This window comes from Balaenoptera ricei, chromosome 16 (genome assembly GCF_028023285.1).
Source record: "Balaenoptera ricei isolate mBalRic1 chromosome 16, mBalRic1.hap2, whole genome shotgun sequence".
Taxonomy (NCBI): Eukaryota; Metazoa; Chordata; class Mammalia; order Artiodactyla; family Balaenopteridae; genus Balaenoptera; species Balaenoptera ricei.
In genome coordinates, this window is record NC_082654.1 from 29,033,171 (window position 1) to 29,048,325 (window position 15,155).

The 15,155-nt window shown below is 40.7% G+C and overlaps 1 protein-coding gene across 6 annotated transcripts in view; it reads left to right on the plus strand.

Moving 5' to 3' along the window:
• The window catches only part of DNMBP (dynamin binding protein), a 154,341-nt gene that overhangs the window by 120,083 nt on the left and 19,103 nt on the right, over window positions 1-15,155 (plus strand). For 3 of the 6 annotated variants that reach the window (XM_059900497.1, XM_059900498.1, XM_059900499.1), the window contains one exon: window positions 622-2,277. In XM_059900497.1, the coding sequence (XP_059756480.1) occupies window positions 622-807 (186 nt within the window). In that variant the 3' untranslated portion in view covers window positions 808-2,277. Of the gene's footprint in view, window positions 1-621; window positions 2,278-4,382; window positions 6,111-15,155 lie in introns of those variants that run through there. The other 3 variants (XR_009498046.1, XR_009498045.1, XR_009498044.1) reach the window with 2 other exon arrangements.

Consider the following 15,155-nt stretch of genomic DNA (forward strand, 5'->3'; position numbering starts at 1 on the left):
ACTTTGTGCAAGGAGCTCACTTCTAGCCTCATGAGCTCCAGTTCCTGAGCAGGTCCTAAACCCCAACCTTCGGGTGTGTATTCATCCCTGTGCCCCTGTGGGCCTCATGACTTCTGATCACTGAATACCACCCTTGCTTTGCATGATAGCTTTGTTATGGGCACCTAGAGAGCATCCTTTCTTACTTTGAGGTTAGTTGTGTTTTTGTGTTTTTTTTTAAAGTTTTTTAAATTCAGAATTTCTGTGTTAGTGGTATGGAAGGGCATCCTCATGTCTCATCCATCTTCCATGCTGACTGAAGTTTCTTTCACTCTTTAAGTCAACTCCAAAAGAGTAAAAATATGTGAATTTTGGTTTTCTTTAAATCTGCCCTGTTCATTAGGGTAGCCACAAGCCGTATGTAGCTATTTAAATTTAAGTTAGGTAAAATTAAACAAAATTTAAAATTAAGTTCTTTCATTTCACTAGGCATATTTCAAGTGCTCAATGGCCATGTGGCTAAGGGCTGCCATATTGCATGGTGCAGATACAGATGGTCCCCATCACCACAGGAAGTTCTGTTGGGCAGCTTTGCTCTAAGCTGTTTCCCATTTCCTAACTCACTTTCTCTTCCTCACACAGGTCTATTTTGCTGTCTATACCTTCAAGGCACGGAACCCAAACGAGCTGAGTGTGTCAGCCAATCAGAGACTCAAGATCCTGGAGTTTAAAGATGTTACAGGAAATACAGAATGGTGGTTAGCCGAAGTTAATGGGAAGAAGGGCTATGTTCCATCCAATTATATCTGCAAAACTGAGTACACCTGAACCTGTTCTGCCTCCCATTCAACCTTGCTGCCTTTGCTTCCTTCTGCTGAAGGGTCCTGGTGTCCACTGAGAGGGCGCCTGCTCTTGAGACACTGGCCCTGCTTGCATGGCTTAACCATGGCACACTGGGGCACAAGATAAGTCTTGCTCTCTTTGATTGGGTTGTCAGCCTTGATGCTTGCTAGAATTTCTAGAATTTGAAATGGACCCTGGGGCTTGCAAGTGATTCAGTGACCGTGAGAAGAGAGGCCAATCCTGGGGTCAGCTTTTGGAAACGAGAAATTTCCAGTCAGAAGACCAGTATCCAATATATGCTGGAAGCTGTGCTGTAGCATTAGAAGAAGTTGGCGTTGGTTGTGCCATACTGAGTTTGGGGTGGCCCCGTGCGCCATGATCGACTGACCGGAAACTGACTTGGATGAAAAGAATTCTCTGGGAGCCCTTTCAGGCTGCGCCTCTGCATGTGGCAAGGAGTTTGTCGACCTTGTACCAAATCTGGTATTTTAAAACCTCAGTGTCTGGCACACATTCACACACACACTCCTTATTTCTAAAAGTCCCTAAAACGCTACCACCTGTAATCTTTTTCTTATTTATTTCACTGCACTTCCAGATAGCTTGGGCAAAATTCAACTACTTTCTTTCTCCTTTTAAAAAATGTTTAGGGTCTTTCTTTTCCTTGAACCTTCATCTGAAAGGTTCTCTTCCTGTTAGGTGCGATCCTCCACACCTTGCTGACAGTCATCTCTACTTTATATGGTCTGTGCGTGATAATGTCTCCTGGCCTCTCTCTTGAAGCTCAATATCTGATAGGCTTTCCTAGGAGAACAGGATCAGAGCTCCCGCCATTTCATTAGAGCGATTCATTCTGCGATGGGCTGAAGCCATTCCAGCCTGCTGGGAGACTGGGTGCCTCTCCCCTTCATCCAAGCACACTACTGTCCACAGATGCAGAAAACATAACGCGTGTGTCTTATTTGAATTCGGATAAGCAGTCCCAGAAGTAGCTTATCCTAGACTTGGAAATAAGCATTTTCTGTTTCATCAGCCCCCGTGCTTCAGAGACCGTGGTCTAAGCCAAACAGAATCTAAAGTGCCTGATTGTGCCTCCCTCCGCCTCAGGAAGATATTTACTAATCCTAACACTAAGAATCTCCCCCTGAAGTTTCTATTTGAGCAGGGCTCTGATTCTTAAGGTCCGCCCCAGATAGAAAGCCTACCTTGGAACAGGAAACCGTGAATTTTGTCTTTTAAGAAAGGGAATTAAGAACAGCCTTACAGACCTTGCTCCTCCAAATGCACCTTTGCCTTAAAGTTATGATGAATTGGGAGACACCTGTGAACTCCTTGGCCCCCCGAGTCTGCTGGTTGGTCAGAAGGAAGCAACGCAAGAGTCTCTTGTGAATAGTGTTTATATCTAGAGATGTTTATATTTAAGTAGTTATTTTATAAATAAAAGCATTTCTAAGGGCCATGAGTATGTTTTCTTGATTTCCCTCCATGTTTAGCCTGAACCTTCTCGCGTTTCTGGGGGTAACTTCTTGACAATTCAGTGATGCTCAGATCCCAGGAGATGGGAGAGACAAACTGAAGAAACTCAGGTCAAAAATTCATTTTGTCGGGACTTCCCAGGTGGCGCAGTGGTTAAGAATCTGCCTGCCAATGCAGAGAACACGGGTTCGAGCCCTGGTCCAGGAGATCCCACATGCAGCAGAACAATTAAGCCCGTGCGCCACAACTACTGAGCCTGCGCTCTAGAGCCCGCAAGCCACAACTACTGAGCACGTATGCCACAACTACTGAAGCCTGCATGCCTAGAGCCCGTGCTCCACAACAAGAGAAGCCACCACAATGAGAAGCCCACACACTGCAACAAAGAGTAGCCCCTGCTCGCCACAACTAGAGAGAGCCTGCGTGCAGCAATGAAGACGCAGCCAAAGATAGATAAATAAAATAATTATTTTTTAAAAATTCATTTTGTCAAATATAATTTCAGCAGAATCACTCTATACTCAAAATATGTCTGTGCTGCAGGCCTCTTCATTAAGCCATTTCCTATGATAAAATCCTAGCAAAACAGAAAAGCTGGAATCTTGAAGAGGTAAGTATTTCCCAGCCATTACAGATGTGGAAACTGATGCACTAGTGATGAACTAACAAGTCCACACAGCAGCTCAAGCCAGATGGGGGGTGGGAGGGGGAGAATTAGCAGGAGCACTAGCGGAGGTGGCACTGAGGACAGTGGGTGACAGAAGTATCACCTGATACTGTTAAGGAATAGAAAATGTAGGTGAATAGACAGCCTCCGTGGGAAAGAAACTTACAGGCCAGTGAGGCCAACTCTTTCATTTTATTAGGTAGGAAGATGGGGTCTAGTGACATTGTGACTTGCCCAAGTCTTACATCAATTTTTGATGGATCCTGAATTTAAACTTATGCCTCAGGCTGAGCCTTTCCATCTTGTTCTGGAGCCAGACTGACTTCAGACACTTAAGAGCTTTGTGACCTTGGCAACTTACCTAACCTGTGCTTCAGCTTCCTCATCTAAAGTAGAGAAAATACTACTCTCCGCCTTACAGGGTTGTGGTACGGATGGAATGAGTTAATACATGGAGAATGCTAGAACGCTAGCACATAGTGAACAATAAACTGGAGAGCCCCGAGGCCCAAGTCAAGGAATTTAGATTTCATGAGAAACTCCTTATTACCTAGGTGGATTCCTTGTTGTAGGAAAGCTAAACGATAGCAGGATGATTTGGAGGGAGGACAGATCGAAGGCCGGAAAAAATCTAAGAAAAAGTTAACTGATGGGGCTTAAGATTGCTTGAGAATGGAAAAAAGCAGCAACATCCTATAAAGAATATGAAATTGAAGAAATGATGAATCCCTAACAAAGGGGAGATCATTGGGATGGTAGCAAGTTTATGAAAAGATGAGCATTGTAAACACTAGATGTCTGCTAGGTCTTGCTTTTTATTTTTATTTTTAATTTATTATTTTTTATTGAAGTATAGTTAATTTACAATGTTTCAGGTTATACAGAAAAGTGATTCAGTTATACATATATATTCTTTTTCAGATTCTTTTCCATTATAGGTTATTACAAGATATTGACTCTAGTTCCCTGTGCTATACAGTAGGTCCCTGTTGTTTATTTTATATATAGTGATGTATATCTGTTAATTCCAAATTCCCAATTTATCCCTCCTCCATTTTCCCCTTTGGTATACCATAAGTTGTTTTCTATGTCTTTGAGTCTATTTCTGTTTTGTAAATAAGTTCATTTGTATCATTTTTTTAGATTCCACACATAAGTGATATCATACAATATTTGTCTTTGACTTCACTTAATTTGATAATCTCTAGTTGCATCCATGTTGCTGCAAATGGCATTATTTCATTCCTTTTATTATGGCTGAGTAGTATTCCATTGTATATATGTACCACATCTTCTTTATCCATTCATCTGTTGATGGACACTTAGGTTGCTTCCATGTCTTGGCTATTGTAAATAGTGCAGCTGTGAACATTGGGGTGCCTGCATCTTTTCTAATTAGAGTTTTTGTCTTTTCCAGATACGTGCCCAGGAGTGGGATTGCTGGATCATATGGTAGCTTTATTTTTAGTTTTTTTAAGGAAACGCCATACTATTCTCCACAGTGGTTGCTAGGTGCTTTTTTTTTTTTTAGTATTTGTTTATTTAGGCTGCGCCAGGTCTTAGTTGCGGCACGTGGGATCTTTGTTGCGTCATGTTTAGTTGTGGCATGTGGGCTCTTAGTTGTGGCACGTGGACTCCTTAGTTGCGGCACGTGGACTCCTTAGTTGCGGCATGCGGACTCCTTAGTTGTGGCATGCATGTGGGATCTAGTTCCCCGATCAGGGATCGAACCCAGGCCCCCTGCATTGGGAGCATGGAGTCTTACCCACTGGACCACCAGGGAAGTCCCTAGGTGATTTTTTAAGTGTGGTCTTCAGACCAGCAGCATCACCATCCGTGTACCCTGGGAGCTCGCTGGAAATGCAGGCCCCACCCCAGGCCTACTGCATCAAGTTTACCAGGTGATGTGTGTGCATGTTATATTTGAGAAGCACCTGTGTAGGCAGTTATTTTTAGTAGAACTTTCTACTGTTGGAAAAGTAGGAATTACAAAAACCAAGGAAGGAAAGGGTGTCAGATGTTTCCTGCACAACAGAAGGAAATGCTGAAGAAAATTTCCAAATCCAGTTTGCCTGCTTGCTTCCTGTCATGAATTTGCTCCCTTTCCTGCCTGGAGATAGCTCTTCAGTTATGCTTTCTCCCAAGTGTCCTCGGAGAACAGGGAGTGGTGGTGGGAATCTATCATCATCTGAAACGTGTAGATTTCTGACCTCCCTCTCAAGATTGTTGTGAGAACAAATAAGATGATTCTGCAAATTTTTGTGAACTGTGAGTTCTAGAAATACATGGTTTTAGTAAAGATTGAATTTTGTGTCACCCTTTTAATTAGTTGTGAAGCTGGAACTCTGTGTGCATTTTGTTTCAGGGTCAGGAGTACAAACAGGCTCTAGAAGAACACGGTGTGCTCTGAATTGTGTTTCATTTGCAGAACCTTAGGCCTGAGGACCGAGAAACCTTGAGCATCATATACTTAATTCTAAATCCTCTCTCTGGTCGCTACACACAACTCAGGATTTTAAACTCTCCCATCTATTAGTACATCATATTGATGAAGTTTGTACTGTTTCACCTGGGCTGGGTGTGGCGGACATTCAGTGCCACAGAGCAGGGATGATCATCTCCAATCTCCAATTTGCGCTGCTTTGTTTCATCCAGCCCACTGTGATTGTTAGTGAAGATCAGTAGTAGTGTTTTGTGAGTATCAATAAGGGAGTTTTCTACAACAGATTGCAGGCTTTGCAAGCTGCATAGGAATATCTATTCCTTAGTACCACTCAGAGGTGACCCTGAAGGAGCAGGTAGTGCTTTCCCAGAGGTAAGTTGTGCTGTGGTGGTAGGAGCGAGCAATGTGTTCATTCGGGAACGTTTATTGCTAGCAGGCAGGTGCATGGGACTCAGCAGCAGACCGTGGGGGTCTGCAGACTCAGCAGGACCATGTCACAAGGCACTGCCTGTGCACCACCCGCCTGGGTGTCCCCTGGGACTTCAAGAGGAGTCAAGCGCTAATCCTTCCCCGTGGCAGCCCTTCCCCAGCTCCAGGATCAGGGAAGCTGAGAGTGAAAGATTACCGATCTGTCATGGCCGCCTCCTGTCGTCAGAATCACTGTGACTCATTTGAACAAAGGACCTTCCTGCAGCCTCTCAGGTGAGATCAGAAGATTGCCTCCAAATAGGATTAAGTTGAATAAGATCTTTGCAATTTGATAGAAGGGGTGATAGCCATGAGCACTGAAACCGTTTCTAGCTGGGCTTTAAAGATAACATAATCCTCTACAAATTCACACTGCAGTGGGATTCAGTGAAGATCAATGAATTACTAAACTGATTTCAGTTGGAGAATATTGGCAATTTTAATCAGAGCTGCTTGGGCTTATGGTATTGTATTAGTTTCCTATTGCTGCTTTAACAAATTACTGCTAATTTAGTAGCCTAAAACAACAGAAATTTATTGTCTTATGGTTCTGGAGGTCAGAAGTTTGACATCAGTCTCACTGGGCTAAAGTCAGGGTTGGTAGGGCTGGTTATTTACAGAGACTTCAGGGGAGAATCTGTCTCCTTGCCTTTTCCAACTTCTAGAAGCTGCCTATGTTTCTTGGCTTGTGTTCCCTTCCTCCATCAAGCAGCATAGCATCTTCAGATGTCTCTGTTTCTGTCATCACATCATCTTCATTTTAACTCTGACCCTCCTGACTCTTATTAAGGATCCTTGTAATTACACTGGGCCCACTTTGGATAATTTCCCATCTCAATATCCTTAATCACATCTGTGAAGTCCCTTTTGCCATGTAAGGTAAATCCTCAGGGTTTTGAGGATTCAGACATGGACATCTTTGGGGACCATTATTCTATCTACTGCAGGTATGGAGCCACATGACATTTTTGAGGCAAATTGTCTTTCTGAGAATGGAAACATGATCCAGTCCAGACTACACTGTTGATTCTGGAGCAGGAATTGGCAAACCTTTTCCATAAAAGGCCAGATAATAAATACCTTAGGCCAGCGGTCCCCAACCTTTTTGGCACCAGGGACTGGTTTCATGGAAGACAGTTTTTCCATGGACGGGACGGGGACAGTTCAGGCGGTAACGTGAGCGACTGAGAGTGGCAGTTGAAGCTTTGCAAGCTTGCCCGCTGCTCACCTCCTCCTGGGCGGCCTGGTTCCTAACAGGCCGAGGACGGGTATGGGTCCACGGCCTGGGGGTTAGGGACCCCTGCTTTTGGCTTTTCAGGCCATACAGTCTGTCACAACTCAACTCTGCCACTGTAACGCAAAAGCAGGTATAGATAATAGAGAAACAAGTGAGCATGGTTGTGTTTCAAAAAAACTTTATTTATAAAAACAGCAGGCCAGATTTTGCTCTTATGCCATACCCCAACTCTACGTCCCACTAAAACAAAACGGTTCTGTGCCACCGTTAACGTTGAAGCCACATATGCAGAAAAATTAGACGCTTTGATGAAGGAAAATGAAAAGCTACCAAAGTGGAATTGGTTTACAGATTTGAACTAATAAATATATCAGTCTAGCATATATTTATGGAACTATGAGAGATCTTTATGATGCCAGAATGTAAACCCTGACAAACCAGATCACAGTTTACTTGCAAACTAACAGAGGAGCCAGCAGGCAGGAATGTTAGCACGAAGCACCAGGGGAGATATCTGTGCTCAGAGGTACAACCAGAGGACAACTCGACAGTCTTTTTTTTTTTTTAATTTTTCTTTTCTTTTTGAATTTTATTTTTTTATACAGCAGGTTCTTATTAGTTATCTATTTTATACATATTAGTGTATATATGTCAATCCCAATCTCCCAATTCATCACACCACCACCCACCCTCTACTTCCCCCCTTGGTGTCCATGTTTGTTCTCTACATCTGTGTCTCTATGGCTTGCAAACTGGTTCATCTGTACTATTTTTCTAGATTCCACATACATGTGTTAATATATGATATTTGTTTTTCTCTTTCTGACTTCACTATCACAGTCTCTAGGTCCATCCACGTCTCTACAAATGACCCAATTTCGTTCCTTTTTATGGCTGAGTAATATTCCATTGTACATATGTACCACATCTTCTTTATCCATTCATCTGTCGATGGGCATTTAGGTTGCTTCCATGACCTGGCTATTGTAAATAGTGCTGCAATGAACATTGGGGTGCGTGTGTCTTTTTGAATTATGGTTTTCTCTGGGTATCTGCCCAGTAGTGGGATTGCTGGGTCATATGGTAATTCTATTTTTAGCTTTTAAAGGAACCTCCATAGTATTCTCCATAGTGGCTCTTATCAATTTACATTCCCACCAACAGTGCAAGAGGGTTCCCTTTTCTCCACACCCTCTCCAGCATCTGTTGTTTGTAGATTTTCTGATGATGCCCATTCTAACTGGTGTGAGGTGATACCTCATTGTAGTTTTGATTTGCATTTCTCTAATAATTAGTGATGTTGAGCAGCTTTTCATGTGCCTCTTGGCCATCTGTATGTATGTCTTATTTGGAGAGATGTCTATTTAGGTCTTCTGCCCATTTTTGGATTGGGTTGTTTGTTTTTTTTAATATTGAGCTGCATGAGCTGTTTATATATTTTGGAGATTAATTCTTTGTTGATTCGTTTGCAAATATTTTCTCCCATTCTGAGGGTTGGTTTTTCGTGTTGTTTATAGTTTCCTTTGATGTGCAAAAGCTTTTAAGTTTCATTAGGTCCCCTTTGTTTATTTTTGTTTTTATTTCCATTACTCTAGGAGGTGGGTCAAAAAAGATCTTGCTGTGATTTGTATCAAAGAGTGTTCTTCCTATGTTTTCCTCTAAGAGTTTTATAGTGTCCGGTCTTACATTTAGGTCTCTAATCCATTTTGAGTTTATTTTTGTGTATAGTGTTAGGGAGTGTTCTAATTTCATTCTTCTACATGTAGCTGTCCAGTTTTCCCAGCACCACTTATTGAAGAGGCTGTCTTTTCTCTATTGTATATTCTTGCCTCCTTTATCAAAAATAAGGTGACCATATGTGCATGGGTTTATCTCTGGGCTTTCTATCCTGTTCCATTGATCTATATTTCTGTTTTTCTGCCAGTCCCATATTGTCTTGGTTACTGTAGCTTTGTAGTACAGTCTGAAGTCAGAGAGTCTGATTCCTCCAGCTCCGTTTTTTTTCCCTCAAGATTGCTTGGCTAGCATAGCACAGGGAGACCAGCTTGGTGCTTTGTGACCACCTAGAGGGGTGGGATAGGGAAGGTGGGAGGGAGACGCGAGAGGGAGGGGATATGGGGATATATGTATACATATAGCTGATTCACTTTGATATACAGCAGAAACTAACACAACAATGCAAAGTAATTATACTCCAATAAAGATGTTAAAAAAAAAAAAGGTTGCTTTGGCTATTCGGGATCTTTTGTGTCTCCATACAAATTTTAAGATTTTTTGTTCTAGTTCTGTAAAAAATGCCATTGGTAATTTGATAGGGATTGCATTGAATCTGTAGATTGCTTTGGGTAGTATAGTCATTTTCACAATATTGATTCTTCCAATCTGAGAACATGGTATATCTCTCCATCGGTTTGTGTCATCTTTGATTTCTTTCATCAGTGTCTTATAGTTTTCTGAGTACAGGTCTTTTACCTCCTTAGGTAGGTTCATTCCTAGGTATTTTATTCTTTTTGTTGCAGTGGTAAATGGGAGTGTTTCCTTAATTTCTCTTTCAGATTTTTCATCAATAGTGTATAGGAATGCAAGAGCTTTCTGTGCATTAACTTTGTATCCTGCAACTTTACCTAATTCATTGATTAGCTCTAGTAGTTTTCTGGTGGCATCTTTAGGATTCTCTATGTATAGTATCATGTCATCTGCAAACAGTGACAGTTTTACTTCTTCTTTTCCAATTTGTATTCCTTTTATTTTTTGTCTTCTCTGATTGCCATGGCTAGGACTTCCAAAACTATGTTGAATAATAGTGGTGAGAGTGGACATCCTTGTCTTGTTCCTGATCTTGGAGGAAATGCTTTCGGTTTTTCACCATGGAGAATGATGTTTGCTGTTGGTTTGTCATATATGGCCTTTATTATGTTGATGTAGGTTCCCTCTATGCCCACTTTCTGGAGAGTTTTTATCATAAATGGGTGCTGAATTTTGTCAAAAGCTTTTTCTGCATCTATTGACATGATCATATAGTTTTTCTTCTTCAATTTGTTAATATGGTTTATCACATTGATTTTTGTATATTGAAGAATCCTTGCATCCCTGGGATAAATCCCACTTGGTCATGGTGTATGATCCTTTTAGTGTATTGTTGGATTCTGTTTGCTAGTAGTTTGTTGAGGATTTTTGCATCTATATTCATCAGTGATATTGGTCTGTAATTTTCTTTTTTTGTAGTATCTTTGTCTGGTTTTGGTATCAGGGTGATAGTGGCCTCGTAGAATGAGTTTGGGAGTGTTCCTTCCTCTGCAATTTTTTGGAAGAGTTTGAGAAGGATGGGTGTTAGCTCTTCTCTAAATGTTGGATAGAATTTACCTGTGAAGCCATCTGGTCCTGGACATTTGTTTGTTGGAAGATTTTAAATCACAGTTTCAATTTCATTACTTGTGATTGGTCTGTTCATATTCTCTATTTCTTCCTGGTTCAGTCTTGGAAGGTTATACCTTTCTAAGAATTTGTCCATTTCTTCCAGATTGTCCATTTTATTGGCATAGAGTTGCTTGTAGTAGTCTCTTAGGATGCTTTGTATTTCTGCAGTGTCTGTTGTAACTTCTCCTTTTTCATTTCTAATTTTATTGATTTGAGTCCTCTCCCTCTTTTTCTTGATGAGTCTGGCTAATGGTTTATCAACTTTGTTTACCTTCTCAGACAACCAGCTTTTAGTTCTATTGATCTTTGCTATTGTTTTCTTTGTTTCTATTTCATTAATTTCTGCTCTGATCTTTATGATTTCTTTCCTTCTGCTAACTTTGGGTTTTGTTTGTTCTTGTTTCTGTAGTTCTTTTAGGTGTAAGGTTAGATTGTTTATTTCAGATTTTTCTTGTTTCTTGAGGTAGGATTGTATTGCTCTAAACTTCCCTCTTAGAGCTGCTTTTGCTGCATCCCATAGGTTTTGGATCATCATGGTTTGTTGTCATTTGTCTCTAGGTATTTTTTTATTTCCTCTTTGATTTCTTCAGTGATCTGTTGGTTATTTAGTAATTCACTGTTTAGCCTCCATTTATGTGGGTTTTTTTTTTTTTTTTACGGTTTCTTCCCTGTAATTGATTTCCAATCTCATAGCATTGTGATCAGAAAAGATGCTTGATACGATTTCAGTTTTCTTAAATTTTCTGAGGCTTGATTTGTGACCCAAGATGTGATCTATCCTGGAGAATGTTTCATGTGCACTTGAGAAGAAAGTGTATTCTGCCACTTTCGGGTGGAATGTTCTATAAATATTAAATCTATCTGGTCTAAAGTGTCATTTAAAGCTTGTGTTTCCTTATTAATTTTCTGTCTGGAGGATCTGTCCATTGGTGTAAGTGAGGTGTTAAAGTCCCCCACTATTACTGTGTTACTCTTGATTTCCTCTTTTATAGATGTTAGCACTTGCCTTATGTATTGAGGTGCTCCTATGTTGGGTGCATATATATTTATAATTGTTATATCTTCTTCTTGGATTGATCCCCTGATCATTATGTAGTGTCCTTCCTTATCTTTTGTAACATTATTTTAAAGTCTATTTTGTCTGATATGAGTATTGCTACTCCAGCTTTCTTTTGATTTCCATTTGCATAGAATATCTTTTTCCATCCCCTCACTTTCAGTCTGTATGTGTCCCTAGGTCTGAAGTGGGTCTCTTGTAGACAGCATATATGTGTCTTGTTTTTGTATCCATTCAGCAAGCCTGTGTCTTTTGGTTAGAGCATTTAATCCATTCACATTTAAGGTAATTATTGATATGTATGTTCCTATGACCATTTTCTTAATTGTTTTGGGTTTGTTTTTGTAGGTCCTTTTCTTCTCTTGTGTTTCCCACTTAGAGAAGTTCCTTTAGCATTTGTTGTAGAGCTGGTTTGGTGGTGCTGAATTCTCTTAGCTTTTGATTGTCTGTAAAGCTTTTGATTTCTCCGTTGAATCTGAATGAGATCCTTGCTGGGTAGGGTAATCCTGGTTGTAGGTTCTTCCCTTTCATCACTTTAAGTACATCATGCCACTCCCTTCTGGATTGTAGAGTTTCTGCTGAGAAATCAGCTGTTAACCTTATGGGAGTTCCCTTGTATGTTATTTGTCATTTTTCCCTTGTTGCTTTTAATAATTTTTCTTTGTCTTTAATTTTTGCAATTTGATTAGTGTGTGTCTTGGCCTGTTTCTCCTTGGGTTTATCCTGCCTGGGACTCTGTGCTTCCTGGACTTGGGTGGCTATTTCCTTTCCCATGTTAGGGAAGTTTTCGACTATAATCTCTTCAAATATTTTCTCTGGTCCTTTCTCTCTCTCATCTCCTTCTGGGGCCCCTATAATGCGAATGTTGTTGCCTTTAATGTTGTCTCAGAGGTCTCTTAGGCTGTCTTCATTCTTTTTTCTTTATTGTGTTCCGTGGCAGTGAGTTCCACCATTCTGTCTTCCAGGTCACTTATCTGTTCTTCTGCCTCAGCTATTCTGCTATTGATTCCTTGTAGTGTATTTTTCATTTCAGTTATTGTATTGTTCATCTCTGTTTGTTTGTTCTTTAATTCTTCTAGGTGTTTGTGCTTTAATTTTTCTAGGTCTTTGTTAAAGCATTTCTTTGCCTCCATTCTTTTTCCAAGGTCCTGGATCATCTTCACTATCATTATTCTGAATTCTTTTTCTGGAAGGTTGCCTATCTCCACTTCATTTAGTTGTTTTTTGGGGGTTTTATTTTGTTCCTTCATCTGGTACATAGTCCTCTGCCTTTTCATTGGGACTGTCTTTCTGTGAATGTGGTTTTTGTTCCACAGGCTGCAGAATTGTAGTTCTTGTTACTTCTGCTCTCTGCCCTCTCAACTCGACAGTCTTTACAGATGGATACCAACAGTGTTGTTTCCCAGTGAGAACAAGTGACTATGGCCTTGAGCAGCAAATAAACATTCCAAAGACTGCTGCTCCGACAGAGCCCGTCATCCACAGGACAAGTGGATCTGAAATCAGTGACAGTGGTTATCAGGCAGAATAGCCAGATGGCTATCATGATGAGGACCAAGGTGACTGTCTATTCACGAGATTACCAGTGTGTCAACCAGGGCCTTAACTGTTAAAGTTGAAGAAAGGAGCAGTATTAGTCTTTTTTTTTTTTTTTTTTTTAATTCAGTGAGAGCCAAAGTAGTCTTTTTTTTGGCTGTGTTGGGTCTTCGTTGCTGTGCGCGGACTTTCTCTAGTTGTGTCAAATGAGGGCTACGCTTCATTGAGGTGCGCAGGCTTCTCATTGTGGTGGCTTCTCTTGTTGCGGAGCACGGGCTCCAGGCATGTGGGCTTCAGTAGTTGTGGCGCACTGGCTTAGTTGCTCTGCAGCATGTGGGATTTTCCTGGACCAGGGATTGAACCCATGTCCCCTGCATTGGCAGGCGGATTCTTAACCATTGCACCACAGTGAAATCCCCCAAAATAGTCTTAAGAAAAATACTATATACTCTTTTTCTAACTAACTCCCTTTTTTCTACTTCATTCCTAAGTACTTTTTCACTGTAGCATTTAAATTCTACAGCATAACCCATTATTTGCATACAAAGTAAAAAGGAATACTATGAAAATGGAGTGCTTCTTACAGCCAATTCTTTCATGCAATTTTACAACTTTTCATTAGTCTTCAAACAATATGAAGCCTTTCAAAAACTGGTTTTAGTGTCTAATTTATGTGGAAGACTAAATCCACGTTGATGGTTTTTGCTAACTAAATCTAAGTTGCAGCAGTTTAGGAATTTAAATGTCAGTGTTTGTACAATATTGTTTTTGTTTGCTAATTTTTAGGTAAAGTCATGATCAGTGTGAATTTGTGATTAAATGTATTCATTTGTTACCTAAAAGGAACAAATTTCTTCAGAGGGTGTTTCAAAAGGTACTTTTACAAAATTAGCTGGCAAAAAATTTAGGTCTGATTGATTGGTATATTTAGTCTTTCTCTTGGAGTTATTTTGTCATCTTCAATCCTGTTGCTGTACTCTTGGCATACATTTTTCCCACTGTATTTTGTATAAATATTTTTTGAACACTCAAAAACAAGTGAGTAGGGCTTCCCTGGTGGTGCAGCGGTTAAGAATACGCCTGCCAATGCAGGGGACATGGGTTCGAGCCCTGGTCCAGGAAGATCCCACATGCCGCAGAGCAACTAAGCCTGTGTGCCACAACTACTGAGCCTGCGCTCTAGATCCCTCGAGCCACAAATACTGAGCCCGTGTGCCACAACTACTGAGGCCCACGCACCTAGAGCCCGTGCTCCGCAACAAGAGAAGCCACGGCAGTGAGGAGCCCGTGCACGGCAATGAAGAGTAGCCCCTGCTCGCCGCAACTAGAGAAAGCCCACGCACAGCAAGGAAGACCCAACACAGCCATAAATAAATAAATAAATTTATTTTTTAAAAAAAGATGCATATCAAAGGAATATTTTCAATGAGCCCAGGCTCTTGCATATTCCCATACATAGAAAAACACTAAAAAAAAAAAAAAAAAAAAAAAAAAAAAAAAACTAAAACAGAAACGAGTAGCTACTATATTCTAGCCACTGGAGATATAAAACAGAGTAAAAAAACTGTTTTCAAGAGGCTCATAGCTTAGTGAGGGAGATGCAAACAGAAAATTATCTAACAAAATAAATACAGTAAAAGCAAATTAAGTGTGCTGAGGAGCATTATTTAGTTGTAAACAATCATCCCCAACTCGTAAACTTAAGCAGAAATGAAGTTTTCAAATAATAATAGGTTGCTCACCGACTCTTTGGGAGGATAAAAAAGCCAGATTTGAGTCTCTGAAGCCAGGAACGATGCTCAGTATCACACCACAACATCACTGGATCCTGCTACTAGTCACCACCACTGCCTACCTCTGGACAATGACAGTGACTGACGGTCACCTTTGCCAGAACACATTTCCCTCTTTCTTGTCTCCAGCATCTGAATCAAAATCTGGCACAGGTGTATCTGATTACTGGAAACTCATCACAGTGCTGCACCCTGGTCTCCCACAAAGAATCTTAAGTTGGAGGAGTCCATGTAGAACT